General features: G+C 42.0%; 1 protein-coding gene across 6 annotated transcripts in view; it reads right to left on the minus strand.

The window, feature by feature from the left end:
- Nucleotides 1-3536: 3536 nt before the first annotated feature.
- The window catches only part of LOC146608982 (diacylglycerol kinase zeta-like), a 74696-nt gene continuing 56554 nt past the window's right edge, over nucleotides 3537-21678 (minus strand). For 3 of the 6 annotated variants that reach the window (XM_085347744.1, XM_085347739.1, XM_085347743.1), the window contains 8 exons: nucleotides 14000-14089; nucleotides 12893-12949; nucleotides 10123-10172; nucleotides 7655-7695; nucleotides 7289-7409; nucleotides 6967-7003; nucleotides 6524-6623; nucleotides 3537-3872 (listed from right to left, as the gene is read on the minus strand). In XM_085347744.1, the coding sequence (XP_085203870.1) occupies nucleotides 3756-3872; nucleotides 6524-6623; nucleotides 6967-7003; nucleotides 7289-7409; nucleotides 7655-7695; nucleotides 10123-10172; nucleotides 12893-12949; nucleotides 14000-14089 (613 nt within the window). In that variant the 3' untranslated portion in view covers nucleotides 3537-3755. Of the gene's footprint in view, nucleotides 3873-5468; nucleotides 6624-6966; nucleotides 7004-7288; nucleotides 7410-7654; nucleotides 7696-10122; nucleotides 10173-12892; nucleotides 12950-13999; nucleotides 14090-21678 lie in introns of those variants that run through there. The other 3 variants (XM_085347741.1, XM_085347740.1, XM_085347738.1) reach the window with 1 other exon arrangement.

The raw sequence follows: 21678 nt of genomic DNA on the forward strand, positions 1-21678 counted from the left end.
TCGTGGCTCAAGAGTTGGGAGCCTTGTAATTGGTTCGAGCCCCGGCTTGGACAGTCTCGGTCATTGTGTCCTTGTGCAAGACACTTCACCCGTTGCCTACTGGTGGTGGTCAGAGGGCCCGGTGGTGCCAGTGTCCGGCAGCCTCACCTCTGTCAGTGCGCCCCAGGGTGGCTACAATGTAGCTGCCATCACCGGTGTGAATGGTGATGGCATGGGTAGATGTGTGAATGGGTGGATGACTGGTTGTGCAAAGCGCTTTGGGGTCCTTAGGGACTAGAAAAGCGCTGTACAAATACAGGTCATTTACAAACCAACCAGACATAGAAGCGCTGCACAAGCAGAAGACAACGGCTGCAGTGATAGCTGTAGCTATACTGCGTGAGGAAGAGGGAGCTCTAGAACATTCTGAGAGAGGAGCTCTGAAAGACACGGAGGGTCAACAACAGTGACCCCCATGCTGGGCATGCCAGGATTAACATTTGACAACTCCTGTTAAACGATATCACAGCAAAGCATGTAATCGACACGCTGGTCCACAGTGTCCAGTGTGAAATGGACATGCAATCTAGTTTTGTTTGCACCCTTTTCTGTTTATTTAATGTTGTGTATGTAACGGTGACTTCAGTAACAGCAACCAGGGAAACTGGTAAAAAAGAGAAAGTTGACTTGTTGCTTACTGGACTCTGACATCTCCAGTCCAACAGCTGAAACCAGAAACGATGCAAATCAAATTTCAAGTGAATCTTTCAGATATTTGAATTATTGTGTGCTTACAAACTGAATGAGTTTGACTCCTTCACAAAATAAATAACATCTCTGCATCAGAGAGTCAAGTATCACACGAGCAGGCTGGCATGCAGGGACTGCATTTGTATTCACCTGGCAGAGCGCATCCTTCTATCCTAGCGTCTGAAAATCAGATCGTAGGAGCAATGGTAGAGTTAGAAAGCATGTGGAGAGGCCATTAAACTTGGCAACAAACAATACATTTTTGTCAGTCCACAGCTTCAAGGCATTCGCAATCTGATATTTACATGCATTTACAATAAAAGTGCTGTTTGAATATGAAATGTTTTTGTGTAAATATCATCACTCGTGAGCAGGAAGAAATTGAAAAACTTTAATGGCTTTTTGGGTGTACTTTTACATGCATAAAAAGCAAAAGACACCATGAAAAAACAAACTACCTCTTTGTTTTATTATCTTTACATTCCTCTCAAAAACAAACTGGAGTTAAAACCAATTAGTACATGCGGAGATAATGAAAGATAAAAACACATAATTGTTGATAATTGCGATTTAAACTATTTCATACAAATGTTTGAACAAAGAATTGCCTTGAAAAAAAACAACATTGGCAACAGATGATTGAAAAACAAATCCTAACTTTACATCACAAGAATTCCAATGCAAAGAAACCTTAAGACATCAAAAAAGCTCAAATGCTGGAAGTTACAGGCAAAACAAAAAAGTCCGTAAACTTGGGCACAGACTTTTGGTTTGAAAGGATTCAGTAGGTGCTGCGCTCGGGTCTAAACTTTGTACAGTAAATTCTATCATACACTTTGACAAAGTCACTGAAATCCCCCAAAAGTAAACTAACATTAAAATAGACAGGTTTCTGCACATATTTACTTCATGTCAAAGCAGTGTGAAAAACTTTATTTTGTAATTCTTCCTGTTTCCTGTTCAAATATTTTAGTATTGCTGGAAAGTCTGGACATAAAACTAAAATCAATCAAAGAGCCATGTAATGAGTGGTGACATGTTTATTTGTTGCTTGTAGATGTCCTCACCACGTTTAGAGTCATTTTAAATTTTGATCTTTTGTCTTCATACATAACAAAAAACACGAATTTTCTTGATCTCTATGCTGCTCCCGTGCTGACTACTGCATCACTGTGCCAACATGTAATTACTCATTCATTTAAAACATTTAAAAACAACACCTTCTTTTCTTTGTTAGGGGACGGCCTAATAGTTACTGCACTTTAAAATACACAGAAACAATAATAAAGATGAAACTAAGGAAGCTCTCGATGAGCTACGTCTTCATTTGCAGTCGCAAACCGCTGATGAAATCAATGTTACAGATGTAAATATTCCAAAATATATTTCTTAATTGCTCCATCTGTTATATCTAATTAGATTTGTTTAACTTAAATCGATTTGATCTAATTTGACATTATTATACTTTAATATAACACCTCCCCCACAGTCACTGAATGAAAAACCACTCTAATCACAGTTTTTTCAGTCAATGGTTTTGGCAGACATGCTTGTGGTGAATCAACTTTATTAACAGGAATGATCAAAGACGTGAAGGCTTTAATTCTAGATGTGTTGAATATTTAGGGCCTTATGATCCATGTCTTATAATAACAGTCAGTGTTGTGTGTTCTACCAAACCACGATCACAGCAGTGGTGACAATGTGCAAACAACACACATCAGTTCTGCGCGTTAAACCTGGAAAGGACTGCGTCTCCAGTAAAGCCTCGACTCATTGGTGGTTTCCTGCAGGTTCTGTTGGGGTACTGACGTCTGCGACACGCACAGCACTTCCTGTGCCACCTACTACAGCAGCAGCATGCGTCTGCCAATCCACTGTTACGTCCATTCAATACGTGTGGTTATTTGTGCTGAAATTATTCAAGAGGAATCACGAGGGTAGTGCCACCAGTTTGAGTTTTGTGGCTATAAATGAACATATCACCATCATTTATGAAACAAAAGCACAGAACTGGAAAATATTTTAAGGCTTAGTTCAAGTATTAATCTAACAGCATTTATACTGATGACGCCAATAACCTTGATAAAATGAACTGGAGGTATTCATGGTCCCAAGAGGATGAACACTTGTGGTTTTGACCAACTCTTCTTTTCACCAGTATCCAGCCCTGCGAGGCCGAGGCTGCTCTGCTCTCAGTGTCCTTGTTGGACATTCAATAAATGTTAAAGCGGAGGATGTTGGACATGTTGAACGTGCCGTCCTAACACACATCTGTGAATTTGGTAGATGTAAAAGTTTTCTGTGTCTTTCAATATTCAAATCCAAATGAATTTTAAAAAAATGAAAGAATTCGACACTGGAAAATGTTTAATTTCTTCATGCTTTGTATCCTGTTAACATCAGGTCACAATATGCGTCTACAAAGTGTGTGTGGTTTTTATCCAGCTAGTGATTCGGATGTTTATTAGTCACATGTGTATTTTACTACAAAGAACTTTGGCCTTGAACGCATCAGCAGGACATTTAACTTTTTAATCATCAGTCTGCATCCTGTGTGATCTATACACATACAGTGTCTGTAGCTTCTGACAGTTTTAGGTTTTGTGTTTGTTGTGTATTTAATAATCATAAGAAATAAAGTAAATCATTACCATATGAACATGACTCTTCAAAGCCCCACCCACCCCGCAATCCCCCAAACTGATGTTCCAAGTCAGAGAATTTCACAAAATTTCTAAATCAATATTATTATTCTTACTAAGCTATTTAACATCAAAATATCAAAACGACTTAATAAACTTCTGAAAATGTGCGTCGCTTCACCGCAGTTAACGCCAGCCCTGCTATTTAAACCACGTTTGGCACAGCTTCACTCTCCACCTGTTTTTGAGGGCTGTCAGCAGTAAACTGGGACCTGTGTCCAGTTCAGCTCGCACAAAGGCATTAAACACGTTGTGTCTGGTCAATATGAGGAAGGAGAAAAAACCTTCATCCATGTCCAGTTCAAGGAGAGTTCCAATATCTTAGACAGCCGTCTCCTGATCCTCTCTCTGTATCATCTGGTAATGCTGTCTGTTCTCCAGGTACGCTGCCAGTTCAGCATCTTCAGCCTTCTCCGCCCTGTTCTTAGGAGTATCACCCTGAAAGAGAGACATTACACTCAAAAATGAATATTTTTGCATGACAAAGAGCTTTGTGTTAGCCCACTAAACTTGGTTTGCATTAAACTGTTTACATGATCAAAACAAACAAACAAAACTGTGTGTTTAATGCTGCTCAGTAATGCTGCCTTCACTGTACAGGTTCCTCCCAGTTTCTGAAATGTTGCATTGCATACAAAGAAATGTAAACGCAGAAAACGAAGCTTTTTAGGAACGTTTCTCATTTGCTTCCCTGTGTCGGAGGCGGCCCAACACAGAGCAACCAGCTCACCAATCAAGACTCGGCAGTGCACTGAAAACCAAAGAACTGAGGATAGAAGCTGCTTTACAGTGTGGGTGCTTCATTTGTGTCGTATTCATGTTGTTGGGACATAAATCTATTTACTTAATTACAATATATGGAAAAAAATATGACCGCAACTAGGGCTGGGCGATATGGCCCAAATTCATATCTCGATCTTTAGCTGGATATACGATATATATCTCAATATTTATTTAAAACCATAAAGTACGAACAAAACGAGAGTTTAGTCAAAGCTGTGTCCCAGATCTCACATAGGCAGTTTTATTAACATGCAGCGCAGATGTACGTGCAAAACTTATATAAATGATCAGCATTTGTTAAATAATAATGCTCCATAAATAAAATAAAACTATGTTGTTTTTGTGCACAACAAAAACATCACAATCGTGCAGTCAAAATGTAAACTAACAGACGCCGAGTGTAATGAGCTGCTGTTCTACTGCGTGACTGACAGCCTGGAGTTTGAAACCCTCTTTGTAACCGTGTCTCTTACAGCTGCCATTTGTGGCCCTTATACGCACACAGTACAGTAACATTACGCTGAAGCACAGTACGTATCACTCCGCGAGGCTCCTCGGTATCTGTAATGCTCCAACAATCCATCAAGCGCTGCAGCTTCGTAGCAAAGTCGTACCAAAACATTTTTGACAGATTGCTGAGCGCCGTGTACATAAAATCGGTTTGCGGTCAGTAAGCACAACCAGAACTCATGCATAAGGCGCACTGATGATTTTTGAGAAAATGAAAGGATTTTAGTGTGAGGTTATAGTCCGAAAAATACGGTATACGAGTTTTGTAAGGTGGTTTGTTTCGGGGCAGGATGCTGGGAGACGGTCTGGGATGCAGCTTGTTTCACACACTCTTCATTTTGCACTTTTGTTGCTGTTGTAAATGGTGAAAATACTGGTAGTGCTACCTGTACGGCCGTGCAGCCCCACGCACGGGCGACCTGCGGTAACTCGTTAACGGAGATTTGTCGGGTTAATGCAGTTACGGCGTTAACGTCATTTTAGAGTAGCACTGCAGCACTAAAATAATAATCTTCAAATGTTTTCTGTTTGCCGAGCAGCTCCTCTGTGATAGCCGCCGTGTCCGTCCTGTCGCTGCCTGCAGGTGAAGCGATGGGGGGGGGGAGAGGCAGAGTAACGCAGCGTGGAGACAAAAGTGGACGAAAGAGGCAAACTTGCAGCTCCACAAGTATAATTATAACGTAACAGACTACATCGACATAAACAATATTGTCACATCTCATATAAAAAGATATCGATATATTTAAAAACTCGATGCACCGCCCAGTCCTAACCACAACCATAACAGTGGTCGAGCCATGGGTAGGGTTTACGCTCCAGGAAGAGCCAGAGCCAAGCGGGAGAGAGTCCAAGTGCAGAGACGTTTTAAGATGAAACAAAGTACTTTATGGTGAATGTTAAAACTTCTCGTTTCCTCCCCCCTCTCCTCCCCTCAGTATCTAGGTCATTGCTGAGTCCAGTGAGTTAAGAGCTTTTCCTATGCAGTTAAAACCTCCATAGAAAAACTAAAAGAGAAACATTTGAGACCAGAACACAAACATGTGCTAAAGCCACTGCAATAGTGCCATTTTTGCACTGCATTCACCAAAACGTGCAGTCGTTCATCAGCTCCCCTCTGAAATGCTTCCTGAGCGAGTGTTTCCGACACATGTTCTCCACATACGTGTTGTTCACTACACATTTGTGTTGGTGCTTTATTCTCTGAAAAGGCAAATTCTAGCTGTGTGGATTGTGCTCCTTCGCTGAAACGATTAAAGTAAAGAAGACTCGACGTACTCCGGGGCTGAGAAAGACAAAATGGAACAAAATGTGTGTGAAGCTTTGAAAGGATTTCTGCACAGATTGGTCACAACATGCAGTTTTCTTCCTTTTAAACCACTTCGTTGTACATTCACCTGTGTGCTTCAGCACCGTCTTCTTGCATCACCCGACCTCTCTTAAGCTTTAGTCATGCCTAAAGCTTAAGAGAGGGGTGAGTCACTTATTTACCCAGAAGAGCAGACTGTGCCAGTATACGTCTTTATGGGAAAATCTACAACCCACTAATTTTATCTCTGTGACTGAAACATCGTCAAGTAACTTTTGGACATCTCCATTTTGCAGCCAGCATCGGTGATACTCAGTATATCCAGTAACGAGGGCAGAAATACTGTTTGTATGTAGTTCTGTCATTGTGAGCCACATGAATCAGGAGTCCGTCTGCAAGTATAAAAAGCAATTTGACACTGACAAAGAAGGAGGGCGTTTCCTTTTTGTTTAACAGAGTCGTGGAGAACTGTAAATGCTACTGAACCTACCAGCAGGTCTGTTTTCATGAGTGAGGCTCCTGCTTCCACCAGATAATGACAGATAGTCCTGTGACACAGCGACGCAGCCTGATGAAGAACCGTTTCCCCACTGGTGGTCCACGATGCAGCACCAGAGAGAAAAGAAGAGAGCGAGCTGTATTTCATGTATGCTGGGAGTGAAACACAGCTGATGAAGAGGCACCCAGCTGATTCTGTTTGGCTTTTATGTTTATTCTCTTTAATGTTTTCTACACTTGTTGGAATGCCAGGCAACAGAAAGAGACCAGAGCTAATTGGCATCATCATCAAAGCTTGAATACAGTCAGTTTATTGCAGATAGAGAACACACAAACCTTGTTATTATTCTAAGACTAGTGTTAACATGCAGCCCAAAACAAATCGCCTCAAGTTATTTGTTCCTACTGTAACATCTAAATGTTTCACATACTCACTGTAGCTTTTCAGTGACATCAATCAGCTCACTTGGTGCTGGAAAACAGAGAAGGAGGAGTGACTGTAGAGACACGGGGTTCATCCAACTATGCAAACTGGTTTTTTAACCTTCAGTTTGCAGTATCATCTCATTATTAGCAACAGTGGTGGCAGTATTTTCACAGTCATAGCGCTGTGAGCTGATCCCACCGACTTGACAAATAGAAAAAGACGGACGGATGGATGGATGGAGCTCTGCCACAGCCTGACAGAACTGCACCAGCATGTTTTTCATTACTGTAAATACTAGATCTTCATCTCCACTCGATGCTTTTCTGTTACCATTGTCAAGGATGTAGCGCACCATGTCCTTGCTTCCTGTACTAACAGCATGGTGTAGCAAGCTCCACCCTGACTGGTCCAGGACCGTGAGGTCTGCTCCCCTCAGGTGCAGCTCCTGCAGCTGCAGGTGATATACAGGCGAGATAAACGTTAACAGAAAGGCTTTTTTAACACGATGACAAACTAAATTTGTAATTAAAGTCTAAATGCATCACAGTGAGATGTTAATCCTACTGTTAGCTGTTAACACATGGAAAGGATGCGAAAGGTGTGAGAGAGGTGTCTCAGAGGAACGTGTTTCCATGCAACTTCCTTAAGTTAGCTACGGACTAATAAATAAATCTGCAAGCACTTATCAGTACTTACCTTCTTCAAGTCCTTGTTCTTCACACAATCCATTAACATTTCTACGAGACAGAGAGAGAACGCAAACACAAAATCACAGCTTCATTGTCACGCTACAGAAAGCATCTGCATAAACAACCAAACATCGTATCATCGTGTCCGTACAAAAAACATGTACGGGCAGTAAATTACATCCACGAGGGTCAGAATATTAGAAACACCTGAGCAGCATCACAAACAACAGCTTCAGTGCTGTGACACAATAATTATTTTATTACATGGATAATTGGTATATTTACTGAGTCGTGTTTGTAGTGATAGCTGGCATTTTCTGTTCTAATGGAAATTATGAAGCAAACAGGGATCAGCCACTCTGTGGCTACAGTGCAGTAGCTGAGTGATTAGATAACGCCACAAAGGATCATCATTATATTGAACATCCCCATGAAAACTGTTCAGAGTTGTTACTGGGTGAAACAGTTGGTTGGTGTGTGTCTGTCTAAGCCGAGATATGAGATGAATGTTTATTAGGTTGACCTCAATACTTGCTTTCACTCCCTCTCTCTTTAGTAGCTGAGTCCTAATCCAGTTATGTTAGGCTTAGTGTGTGTGTGTGTGTGTGTGTGTGTGTGTGTGTGAGAGAGAGTGAGACAGAAAGAGAGAGAGGGGTGCAAAGAGTGAGTGAAAGGAGGGGGAGAGAAAGCGAGCAGACTTCAAAAACCTCTAAGAGCGTTTGTAGCTGTAAGACAAATCAAAAACAACACACACACAGTCGCACACACACAACAAAACCAAACACACACTGTGAATTAAATGAATTTAGCCGAGGGAAAGAATTAAGTAAACCAGAGAAAATAAGATTCAGTCTTACGACACAAGAGAGGAGAAAAGGTAGAAAGAGGACACACAAACACACAAACACTCGCACACGTCACTTGGTCCATTGAACTCTTCAGTTTGATGCAGTCAGCCTGTCTGACCCTTATGGGAGCTGCGTGTGTGCGTGTGGATGAAAGCAGATGTATGCATGTACGCAAGAAAGAAAGCCTGGAGTCACATTTCATTAAAACAAACGGAACGACAACAGGACAAAGCCGAGCCTCACATGTTGAACATCCACAGTGCTGCACCTGAAACTGAGGCTAGTGTTTTACAGTCTGCAGCAGCCATAGAGTCACATTCACTGATGGTTACTGTTTTGCATCACATTAAACTAAATGTGTTCATTTCAGAGTAAAACGCTGGGACATGTTTGCAGAGTGCTGGATTCCTCTTAATCACAGAGGAGTTGTGACAAATTTGGAATCGTCAGACTGCAGAGCAGAGTCACACTCTTCCTGGTGAAGATGCTGGGATTTCCTGCCTTTGTTTACAGTAAATGGATTTTTGTCTTCCTGGCTGAACTATGAACAGCGACAGAGGGTTGGATGTGGAAGCGTTGCTAACCCCACAACATCATTCCTTTTAATCACATGGTTCGCTGTGGCTCATGAAAGAGAACTTATTTGTAGAATAACTGTTGGGATGCATTATTTTTTCATTACTGAACGTGAGTAATCCCTCCCTATTTTTATTTGTTGTCCAGTCTTTTTACAGGAAATCCTCTTCCTGACCTTTTGTCAGTGTGACATTCTTCTTCAGGTGTTTTTGGAACTACACAATTTGTACAGACTTTTGTTGCCTCTGTTTTTTCTGAAGCAGATGCTGAGCATATGGTTGATGTAAAAATACCACAAACAATGGGATACATGATATCCAAATTTCTGGCAATTCAGTAGGTGTAGCGGCGTAGCTGTAGGTCAGGAGGTCGATTAGAAGGTTGGTGGTTCGATCCCTGGCTCCCTCAGTCTGCATGAGCACGACCCCCCTCTGTGATGCGTCCATCCACAGTGTGTGAATGTTAGCTAGAAGCACTTAAAGCGTAGAAGACGGTGCTTGTGTGGCTGAATGTGGCGTGTTGTATAAAGCTCTGAGTGCAGAATAAGAATCAGTCCATTTTAAAACACGTGACCAGTGGAAATATGAATGTGTCCCTATGCAGCAGCTCACTCTCAACTGGCATTTTTCATGAATAACACTCCTGTATTAGCAGTTATTATTGTTATTAATGATGGGACTAATAAAGGTTATCTTATCTTATCTTATCTTTAATAACTGACAGCAACAACTGGGTCGTATTCATCTAACACACAAACCTGCTGCCAAGTGAAAACATGCAACATCCCAAAGAAACACAAGCACAGAGGTGCTGACAGAAGAGGAAGCCACGGCCACGACTCCCAGCATGCTAGAACGAGTGCAGGCAGAGCGAGTCGGAGGAAATGTGTCAGAGAAGAAAAGAGTCTTTTTGAGTCTCTTCTCTGTCTTTCACACAGACTTGTCAGGTACACGTTCAGCTCTGTGTGGAGCGAAATGTTTGAGTGAAGGAATCAGACATCATTCAGTCAGGTCCTACAAGTTAAGCCCTCGATACTGTGTGTGTGCATTACCTTTTTCTCTCTCCTTTTCTGTTTCGCTCATCTTTTGGCTCTTTTCCCATCTGGAGAAACAATGACAGCAAACACGATGATCACCTGTTCAAAATAACTACTGTGTTCTTTCATGGTTCAGTCACACTGTAGTAAAAACAGCACAGCAACCTGCTTTCAGCCAGGAAACATCAGTGGCTGCACTGAATCTTTTTGGATTCGGTGATTCAAGTAGTTATGGCAACAATTTCATTACCAAGAGTCTGAGCATGCAACCATCACAAGATGACTGCACAAGTCGCCTGGTCAGAGGCAAAAGTGTCTCCAAACAATCACGGCCTGACTCGGACTGCCTACAAATACACAGACTGCAGCCAGACTAGCAGCAGCGTTCTGGTTTCTGCCTCCAGTCTGAATGTTACTGCTCAGTCAGGTATGAATAGGCTGCATGCCAATAATCATCTGTCAGAGAGCAGGGGATGGGTTATATCTGCTTTAATGCAACCTTGAAACCTTTGTCTGAAAACAGTTCAGTTGCTTTGTTAGCTCTTTGTGGAGAGCGATCAGCTGGCCTGGATATTCCATCGTAATTTCATTGTTTTCAGTGAAATCAAAATCGAGGTTTTGGCAGAAAGTGAAGGAATCTTGTTGCTGCCGTTTGGTGTTTAACACTTTCAGTACATATGAATATGAAAAAATAAGGATAAATTATAACAAAGAACAGATTGGGTGGGTCAGTTCAAGCCGGCAGTGTTTCCAGAGTAAACGTTCAGTCTGCAGAAGGTCAGTCTCTGTGAAGTTTGAGCAGACTCTACATGCCATCCCTCCGTCTCCTCACCTGCTCTGTGCAGCTTCATGTATCTTTAATTCAAAAATAACCCCATGTTATTTCTGGGACACTTTTGAAACCCTCTACTTCCACTTCTGCTGGAACTGTCGTATGATGCAAGCAGTGCTTTGTGTGGGATCAGCTCCAGAGGCAGCATCAAAGCAGGAATGTGATATAACCGCGCCCATTGTCTTCGCAGGGTGAAGCATCCTTCAGTATGTTACAGGGCCTTTGGCAGGTGACACAGCTGGATGGCGCTGGAGACTGCGCTCAGGGTAGAACCAGCCAGCGTCGTGTCAGTGATGACGCCTGATTCCCAAACCTGACTTAACAAGAAATGTCTAAAAATGGAGTCCAATAACAAACTCATTCACACTATTGAGATCCTGTTTCTCTTTCTTCTACCTTATTCTAGCTGCTTGGACCTTTGCTGGTTAACTCCTCCCTCAGTTTTCAGCCGATTTTCACCATTCAAACTTTAAACTGTTCTTCTCCTTCCGCTAATTCCTGCTATATCTTTTGGTGCTCATAACTGTTATACTTTTTGTGCCATTTTCTGGCCCATTTTGCTGAATAGGACCATATTATCAGTGTGATCACTAGTTTGGCTTGCCGGGCTGAGCCGTGTTTTAGCTCAGTGAGATGAGCAGCCGTTCTCAGAGCGGGAGGCCCGGGTTCGAATCCCGCTTATGGCAACAATTTCTTCAACTTTTTTTAAAACTGTTTTCAGCAGAATTTTCAGTTTCTTCACCTGTTATCAGTTACCTGAGAACCAGTTTGGCTCAGTGAGATGAGTAGCTGTGACACCAGGAGGCCCGGGTTCGAATCCCGCTCATGGCAACATTTCCTTCCAGCAGACAGTTTAACTTTTTCACCTCTTTTCAGTACAAATTTCTGCTTCTTCACCTGCAGAATTTTCAGTTTCTTCACCTCCTCTCAGCACATAGTTTTACTTCTGCTGTTTCCAGCAGATTCCACTACGAGGCATTCACACTGCATTTTCGCAGGAAATGCAACTTTTTCTAGTTGAATTTATGTTTTTCAACTGATGCCACACATGTTACACCAGTCTGTTAGGAAAGACTTTTTATACTTCCTCATCCAGAAATAAACTGCTCTACTGCAAATTTGTGCGTGTACAAAAATGTTTTTTTTCCCAGACTGAGAGCCAGTGTGCTGTGTAAACAGAGACGATAGCCTAAGATCACAAGTACAGCAAGTGATCTCTCACACAGCTGTTTAGGGTGCAAAACCACTTGTACTCATTACTCAGTGCAAAAACGTTTTAATGAGCACGTTACTTTGTCGCTTTAATGAGTACTATTATGTTTTAATGAGCAGAGATATGTGACTTGACTCAAACTGACTGGTTTCATCATTAATGGATGAAAACTATTAGCAAAACATTAACTCACATCACACCATCAAGAACAGTCTTCCTCAAATCACATCACACTCCTGAGTGCCCATCATGTCTCCTAGTGCAGCTTAAGTAGAGTTACATGAGGGTTAGAGGAGGACAGCCATTTGTGACCGAGCTACCAAATCAGAAACCTGCCTCATACATATACATGAGAAACTGTAAATGCATCACTCACAGTTTCTAACGTATATAAAGATAAAGGAGGCAGGCTTCAGAGACACAGAGATATCCTGTATATGATCGACAGGGTTTGTCTGTATTATTGATCTCAGAGTTGTTCTGATTTGGCGCTATACAAATAAAAGTGACCTGAACTGAATAAAGTGTATTTGTGGACAGCATCACACACACACACACTCGGGAGGCTTGGTTTCAACATCAATTATATAAAATCATTTAATACCAAGCTAATCTGGTCCTAACCAAGGAGTCAGTGTGCTATGAGGCATTCACAGCCTGATGAAAGGTAGAAAAAACTGTTTGTGTAGAGGTATTGTGTACTGATGAAGTGGTTTAAAAGTGTTTTTAAGCATACTTACTTTTGCCTTTGGTTGGTATCCGCAGCTGTTGTGTTGGAACGATGGATACAGCCCGCTCTGCAGAATACATTTAAAAGGTTTCACTGATGCTAAATAGTAAAATCAATACTCTTTGCTGTAAATAGATGAACACTGTTAAAGCTATACGGCCGGCTTCGATGTGTGTGCATTTTATGTTTTATATTTGGAGTAATGGTGTTTGCTGATCGCGTTCCTTCATTTCAAGCATCTTGTTAGTAGTTTGAATTTTTATTACATATTTATTTTTTACATGGGTATATGTGTTTATTCTTTTATTATTGACAAAAGCTTAGAAGAAAATTACATTTTCAAGACTTCGAGATGATGAACTGAACATAATACATGCAGAAATCCAAACATGTGGAAGTTATAATAAATCATTTAAAAAAATATAGATGTTCGTATTCTTTGCACAAACATCATCACACAGACAAAGTTTGGTTAAGCTGAGGAGACGATACAGACATTTATACATCCATATACTCTGATCATCATCGCTGTTATCTTCAAGATCAGTCTGTGTTTATCTCGGCATCGTTGGCTGGATGCACCAACAGGGCTTCACAACGTCTGAGGGTTGACGTCAGCATCAGTGATAAACCCAACCTGCTGCTAGCAGAATAGGTCAGTTGTTCTTTCATGTCTTGGCAGTCGGTGGACGAGGAAAATATTCACCGACACGAACCAGAAAGATTTATTTATTTTCCAAGTCAAAACTTAGGGTTAGGATTTGTTTGGGGTTATCACTGATGATGACTTAGACCTCCAACGGTTAGCTTCAACAGTTACATTACCATCCACGCTGTTCTGCTGTGCAGTAACACAACACATGGCCAGATTGATAGAAAAACAACTTTAAGAGGATAAAAAGAGCCACAGAGCTGAAGGGTCTTAGACTGCTTAGACCCTCCTCCTCTTTCTCACTGATTCCTCTGTGGTCATTAACCTGACTATCCCTCATCTCTAGTTCTGGAGAGAGACACTGTTAAAAATATAACCCAGCAAGCTGCAGGCTGGAAGCCAAACAGACGAGAGCTGCGACACCAAACACGTAAAAAACACGGTGCATATTTTAGAGTCACTAACCGGCTGAGTTTGCTGGTCACAGGTTCTTTGTTGTGCATCAAAACTTCTGCTTCTGTGCTGTCACTGTTCATGTGCTGCCTTGGGGAAGAACTACAGCAGAACACAAAGGAAACAAAGGTAGAGTGAGCATGCAGCCAGGACTTCATGTTCCCTGGACAGAAGAAAGAGGCACAGTTCACAGATCCACTGAGCTCTGAAGCTTCACGTATGCATGAAAACACCTGCATGTGAGATCTCAACAACATCCCTGTGAATATTTGACACAGAGAGAGAAATGATGAACCAGTCATGACTTTACAGAGAGACGTGTTTCAGACAGATCTGAGATTCACAGGGACGTTATGAGGAACAAAACATCTTCAGCCTGTCTGCAGCGTCTTGGTCGGTGTGGTTAAAGAAGTAAACGGTGTGATAATGAGCATGATTGAGGTAAAGGCATGGGTAGAGAACAGAGGAAGGAAGTATAAAGCATTTTAAGGGCTGTGAAAGTAGGACAAGCTTAGGGCAAAGCAAGAAGAAACAGCTGCTATGTGAAATTCTCTGAATTTTCAAAACATATGAAACTGGTAGCAGCCGAGGGAGTCTCACAAAGTCCCAAATCTATGGCACCAAGAGAAAATAGAGAGCACACATGTGCTTTATCCCAGCACTGATGTGGTTGCTCTACCATTGTTCCCATTTTCCTGAAAAGCAAACCTTTGTGGTCATCTGTGTAATACCAGTTCTCTGAGGTGGGAGCAGCATCATGTTGCTGTATCTGCACAAACTCTCAGCCTGCCTTAAAAACACATTGTTGTGATGTGTTAACATTGTTTTTACTCTACCTCACTGTTAACACCAGTATGATGGCACGGTATCCATCAGTGGCATCCAAGCAGGAATCAGTTTAAGCACAGAAGTGTGAGTAAGAGGACTTAACTGACTGTTCATTGATGCAGCAGATTCCTGATGGTTTGCTTCTTCATCAGGTTACATTTGGATATGTTGAGTTGTTGTGTTATTTTTAGTTATCATCAAGCTCCCTTTAGTTTTGAGTCTTTGTCTGTGCAGTCTGTCTTGTCCTCTATGGACTGTTCTCATGTGTCTCTTGTGTTTCATGTCTCCCCAGTCTGTCACATGTTTCATGTCTGTGTGTTCCATGTTGTCAAGCGTGTGTTGTCATGTCATGTCCCATTATGTTGCCTGTGGTCCATGTTCAGTGTGTTTAGTTTTGCTCCCCCTGTGGCGTCATGTTCATGTGTGTCAGCTGTGTTTCCACTTCCCTCATTACCCTTCAGTGTATTTAAGTCCTCTGTCTGTTTTACGTTTGTATGCAGAGTTTTCCACGTCTTCGTTTTCGCCATTGTTTCTGTTTTTCTAACAGAATAAAAGGCTGACTCATCTCACCAGGATAAAGAAGCTTTAGGTTTGTCTGAGGTTAACCAGCTGGTTACTACACTGTGTACCCTGCTTGAACCTACCAAACACAATAACATCTGATCATGGATGATACTGCAAAGTAAAAATCTATGTCAGCAGAATCTTCTGTATGTGTGATCAACAGCTGCATATATAAGTTTTGGTCATTTAGGTGAAATGTCTTGTGTAGCAGCCACAGCTCCAAAGCTGCTGCTCCCAGCACAAAACAGAGACTAAAGTCAAGGATTTGTACTGCTCAGCTGTCTTTGTTTATGTTGTTAAGCTCAGCATCATCTTTGTGTCTGTGTCAGTCTACACAAAATAGAAACTTTCTTACAACGGTTTTAAGTTTTTCCCACAAAACAGACTCCAATTTTCCAAAGATTTCCAATTCTTGAGCTCCTGATTATGTCAGTCTTGATGCCAAACTGACAGTAAGTGAAGCTTTCAGGTCAAAATTCATTTAAAAAACTAAATGTTTTGTGTGTAGGTGTCCTTCAGTGTGTTTGCCAGAGAGACAGGGGAACGGAGAGAAATAGAACAGAGAAAAGTAATTGTAGTGGGAGGAATAACGCTCACCTCTGGCCCTGCGTGGGCAAACCGCTGTGCTGCGTGTGTGTGTGTGTGTGTGTGCTGCGTGTGTGTGTGTGTGTGTGTGTGTGTGCTGCGTGTGTGTGTGTGTGTGCTGCGTGTGTGTGCTGCGTGTGTGTGTGTGTGTGTGTGCTGCGTGTGTGTGTGTGTGTGCTGCGTGTGTGTGTGTGTGTGCTGCGTGTGTGTGTGTGTGTCTAAATACAGTAGATTGGTGCGACTCTGGAGTGCTCTGACATGCATTACGTTTCTCTCTCCATCCACTGTTTTCCTGACTATCTTCCTCCTGAACCTCTCTCTCCCTCACTCTGCCCCTCGATCTCATCTCTCCTCCTCATCCTCCCACTCGGTGCACTCAGCATTGCAAATCAACCCGCCAACACTCACACACGCACACACAGCCAAAGGGATTTACTGTCAGGATCAGCAGGTTGTGTTGCTATGCTTATACTCATGTTGTACCTGTTACTTTATTTACTGCCTCTTTCTGTTCCACATGCAAATGTGTGTTCACAGTTTGTAGCTCACATGGCCACAGCCGCTCAGCTGCCAGGAGAAACAGTAAACAGGTTTTTTGTAACATTTTTTGTAACATTTGTTACTTGATGGTCATAGTTTGTGACTGGGACACATCAGATCACACAAAAGACAAGAAATAGAATTCAGGCTCTAAGCTGCCTTCTAACAGTTTGTTAAAACTAACATTAGTAATGAAATCAGTTCTTTATTAACTAACTAATTATGAGAATCTTCATGGGAGCTCATGCTGCTTTAGCTGCATTTTTGTGGCATTTATGATACTGTACGGACGAGAATGTCAATCCAGGATAAAAATGAGTGAAAACCTAAAGTGCTTAGAGTGCATACCACAAGAACTAAATGAATCCCCGGGCGAATCCCTTGCCAGGCCGCCCCTGCTAACCCTCCCCACATTTCTTGGCTGTTTCTATACCGCTGGGGTAAAATGACAAAAAAGCTTTTTTGATACATCATGGCCATCAGAGGAACTGGTAACAGGAAGTAATAGGCCACAAATCCCAGGCCTACTTAGACAAATGGCAAAAGTCATTTTACAGGCATTTTCCTTCCTTTCATCCAGTACAGAGTCGCAGCAGAGCTGAAGCCAGTCACAGCTGTCACAGGGTCCCAGGGAGGAAGCTGAACTACCCGGGAAGAACATGCAAACTCCACACAGAGGAGAAGCAGCCTGGCGTCAAACCCAGGACCACCTTGTGTGAAGTGACGACCCACTGTACCAGTTTGCACACTGTGCTACACAAAACTGATGTAATCTGTGCAAAGACTGTAAAAACATACAGTGGGTGTGAAACTAGTGAAAAGATGATGAAAGAAACATTGCAATACATGCTTGTATAATAATAATAATAATTAGTGTTCTAAACATACTGATGTGTATTTGTGCAACACTTGATGAGCAGAAAAACATGACAAGTGCACTGCTCTGTAGAGAATGGATAATAGTCTGAGAGTGAGCATCATATTATATTTGATGGCTAGACATTTATAAAATTAGTTATTTGGATTTTGGAGTGATAGCAAATGCAATTACGCCCACAGTGCTCTACAAAACATTGTGTTGTTTGTGGCAATTGTTAGGAGTCTAAGTGTTTTAAAGCCCTAGATATGGATTCATCTACTGTCAGCTGGCTTTAACTGGTTATAGTTGCTGTAACTGAAATAATAAATATCTGAGATACTAACCACAGATGTGGCTGTCACAGATGCCTCAAATGAATCTGCATGCAAGGACATCTCAGACATCTCTGTTGTTTAGCCAGTGAAGCTTAGTTCAGACCAGTGAAACAGGCAGCACGAAAGGGTTAAAGCATTCCAGTATTCAGTAAACTGGTTAATTATTTATTATTCATTAGCAGTTTGTTTCTTTGTTAAGTGACTCCAGTAATTATATTTATACATTTTAATTTGAGATATAAATTAAGTTTCATTTGAAATAATCTTTTCCTTTAAAGAGCAACCAATCCTTCAGAGTCAACCCAACACGGTTCCAACACTCTTCTGTTGTCTAAAAACATTAGAAACACTTCATAAAGCCACAGTCTTGCACTAGGTGTCAAGTTACTTCATGATGATGACCATTTACAAGCACTGTATTTCAGCACAATCTGATGAATTTCATGGTTAGAGGGCTTCCTCATACACAACAACCACAGCCAGGTTTGGAGAGGCATCCTCAAGAACTTCAAAGGCCATGGCTCCAACAGTAGCCTCACACTAGCAGAGGAGCTCAACAACTTCTTTGCTCAGTTTGAGACCAAAGAAGTTGATTATCATATAAATGGCGGTAAAAAACGGCACGATCGTAGACTCATGTTTTCAACCCAGCTGCGACAGTCGCGGCACAGCTCGCCATCTTAAAAAAAGTACAGAGCTGCACGACCACCCGATGTGCCACAAAGATTGTGTCTTGTGAAACAGGATGTGATGTGAAAATTATCACCAGATACCCGCAACACAAGCGACGCGGCAAGAACAAAAATGGCTGGAGAGAGTTCAACCCCAGGAGAGCTGCTGACCTTGACGGCATCCCAGCGACTGTGGACAAAGCCTGTGCGGATCAACTGGCAGGTATCCTTACCAGGCTGTTCAGCCTCTGACTCATGCCACTGTTCCCACCTGTCTGAAGGCCTCCACCATCATTCCCATTCAAAAGACTGAAATATACACCGTCAATGACTACAGACCTACAGCCCTCACATCAAGTCATCAAGTGTTTTGAGTGGATGGTGTCAACCGGTTTGCTTACTGAGCAAAAACGGTCCATGGAAGATGCCATCACCACTAAACTGCCCCGATCAGTCAGACTCGGCCACCACCTCGCCACTCTACTGTGACTCAGCACCGGATCTCTACAGGGCTGCCTTCTAAGCCTCCTACTGTACAGCCTGTCCACACATGACTGTACACCACCCACCCAACGTCATCAAACGTATGTCGACAACACCTCCGTGGTTACACTCATGTCTGACGGAGATTAGACAGCCTACAGGGCGGAGGTAGAGAACTTGTCCCACTGCTGCTCAGAAAATAACCTGAAACTGAACGAGCTTAAAGCAAAAGAACTCAACATGAAGTTCAGGAGGCACAGACAGGTCCACTACCCTCCCATAAGAGGGAGAACGAGTGGAATCGGGCTCCACCTTCAGGTTCTGGACACCTAAATCTCCGCTCATCTCATTTGGAGCCACAACACCATAAACTCTGGTAAAGAAGACCCAGCAGTTGCAGCACTTCCTCTGTGTCATGAGGAAGAGTAACTGGGACCAGAGGCTGCTACTGGGTTTCTACCACTCCTCAGTGTTTGGTATGCAGGGGTCACAATTGAGAACAAGAAGGCTGCGCAGCCACCAATCGGAGACTGGGTAACCTTCATCACTCAGGCCACTCACACCGACTCTACTCAGACAGAGTCCTTTACACTACTCCCCAGCACTTTGCAACCTGCTCTCTATTTGTGCTTCTCTCTTATTTTGTATATTTTTTCTACTCTTTCTATTTGTATATAATTTTCTTGATGTCCTACTATTCATATTTTATTACTGCACAGTTGGTGTGGAGCACCCATAATTTTACTGTACATGTACAATGACAGTAAAGAGCTATTCTATTCTGTTCTATTCTAAGTGCAAAAAAACACATTTAAGGAAGACCAGAACTGCTTAAATTCCATTAAAAGGGATGGAAATTAGACCATTAGAAACTTCGACTTTGTTCTGATGAACACTAATTTGAAATGGTGTAAAACATGGAGCTGGAGGTAGGATGGATTTGGGAGTCTTTCTCACTGACATATTCAGAATTCAAGACAGCACTTAACCAACATCTTAAAGAGACATAACATGCCATGTGGTTTCTGCTTTGTACCTCAACAGGAAAACGAGCAATAATCCCACCTCTGCCTCTGTAAGACCTGCGTGACCAAGAAGTACCATCAACCAAGCAACTACTTTCAGCTTTCCTACCCTTACAAGCTCTGGGTAGTGTGTGTCTGGGTAGAAATGAGCTTCCTCCAAAAAGTGTCTGGGCTCTTAGTGGTAGGATGGAGAGTAGAGCTGCTACTCCTCTACACTGAAAGGAGAAGGTTGTGATGGTTTGAGGATCTGATTAGGATGCCTTGTGTATGCTGACCATGTCCTACAAGGAAGAGGCCTCTTGCAGGTCCCAGACACACTGGGGAGATTACCTTTGTTACCTTGCTTGGGAACACTTTGTTGCCCCCCCGGGCTGGCAGGGTGATCTGAACTCAGGTGAGTGACAGATGGATGAGTGAACTACAAAGTTTGAGGATTTTCATGTTTTAGAAAATTCAAATGTGTTATTCAATTATTTTGATCTTTTTACTCTATAATGCAAAACATGAGGAAAAAACAGTGGAAAGTCTTATAATAAATAGATGTGCTGAAACCTTTCACTGGTGCTGTATTTGAGGAATGTTTTTCAAGATTTTCATCCTTAGATCAAACCAATGAAGCCGAGTGCCACAGGCAAACACAGAGATGTCAGGAAGATGAAAACACATCTTTGGCTTGGTTCTTTTCATGGGATTTCTTTACTGTAAGAAAATATTGAATAAAACCAGTTTTCTCCCCAGAAATTCTTGATCCTCTCACTCATAATCTGCTTACCCTCTTCTCATTTTGCCTCACGAGAATTGTTTATGGAGCATCAACAGACAGCTGTAGGTAAGGAATTAACCTTCACGAGTCTATGGTACATGGTTAATAATATGAAAATACGAGTAGAATACAAACGTGTTGTCTACAGATCTCAAGACCCACAGACACAAACATATGCAAACACAAGCTAACATAATGATGACAGATTTTCTCAGTAGGAAAAGAAACTGAACTCATCCATTTATGCACGATTAGATTTTATAGGCACTAAAACACAAAGCGCCACACTGAACTAGGAACTTCCAATCCCCCAAATCTACATTTTTATATATTTAAATAATAACTAAAATTATGAAATAAAATAATAATTAAAACTTTAAAAAGGACCCAGGTTTTTGACATCAATCTATACTTTTTCCCCAGGTCTGGCCTGGCCCACTGCTTTAGTCTTTGAAACAACAGACTGACTTTCATTACTGGACCACAACACAACATTGGCTTCCTTGTTTTGTTTCATTTTTTAGAACCAGAAACATAGAAGCAGGGTGAGAGCAACAGACACACATTAAGGACGCATTTGTGTTTAATGTGCGTCTTTACCTGGGAACAGAGCATGAAGGTGAGTCGGAGGAGGAAGCAGCAGTGTAGACTAAAGCATCAGTGGAGCTCTGACTAGAAGTGTTGTCCCTGGAGAAGCTTTTAGGTCATGAAATAGGCCCTACAGAGTATTTCGTTTGACAGCAATACGAGATGACTCTTGGAATCAGCTTATTTTGTGTATAATAATAGAGGGTTTCTTGTTGGTTATTTAACTTTTACAGAGAGTGAGTGGGGGAGACTCACAGCCAGAGCACGTAGGTCGGACTCGAGCCCAGGTGGCTGCATTTCAGCCGCATGGGGTATAATTACCTGCTAAGCCAGGGGACTAAAGTCTTGATTTAAAAAGGATCATTGTAAACATCTATATTTATGGACTGTCGTGGTTGTTGTCCAACTACAGAATTCGCCACAGAATTATTTAAAAGGCTGTAATAAGAA

Source organism: Diplotaxodon limnothrissa, linkage group LG23 (assembly GCF_057381915.1).
Source record: "Diplotaxodon limnothrissa isolate DT_005_m linkage group LG23, D_limnothrissa_male_GT1.1, whole genome shotgun sequence".
Taxonomy (NCBI): Eukaryota; Metazoa; Chordata; class Actinopteri; order Cichliformes; family Cichlidae; genus Diplotaxodon; species Diplotaxodon limnothrissa.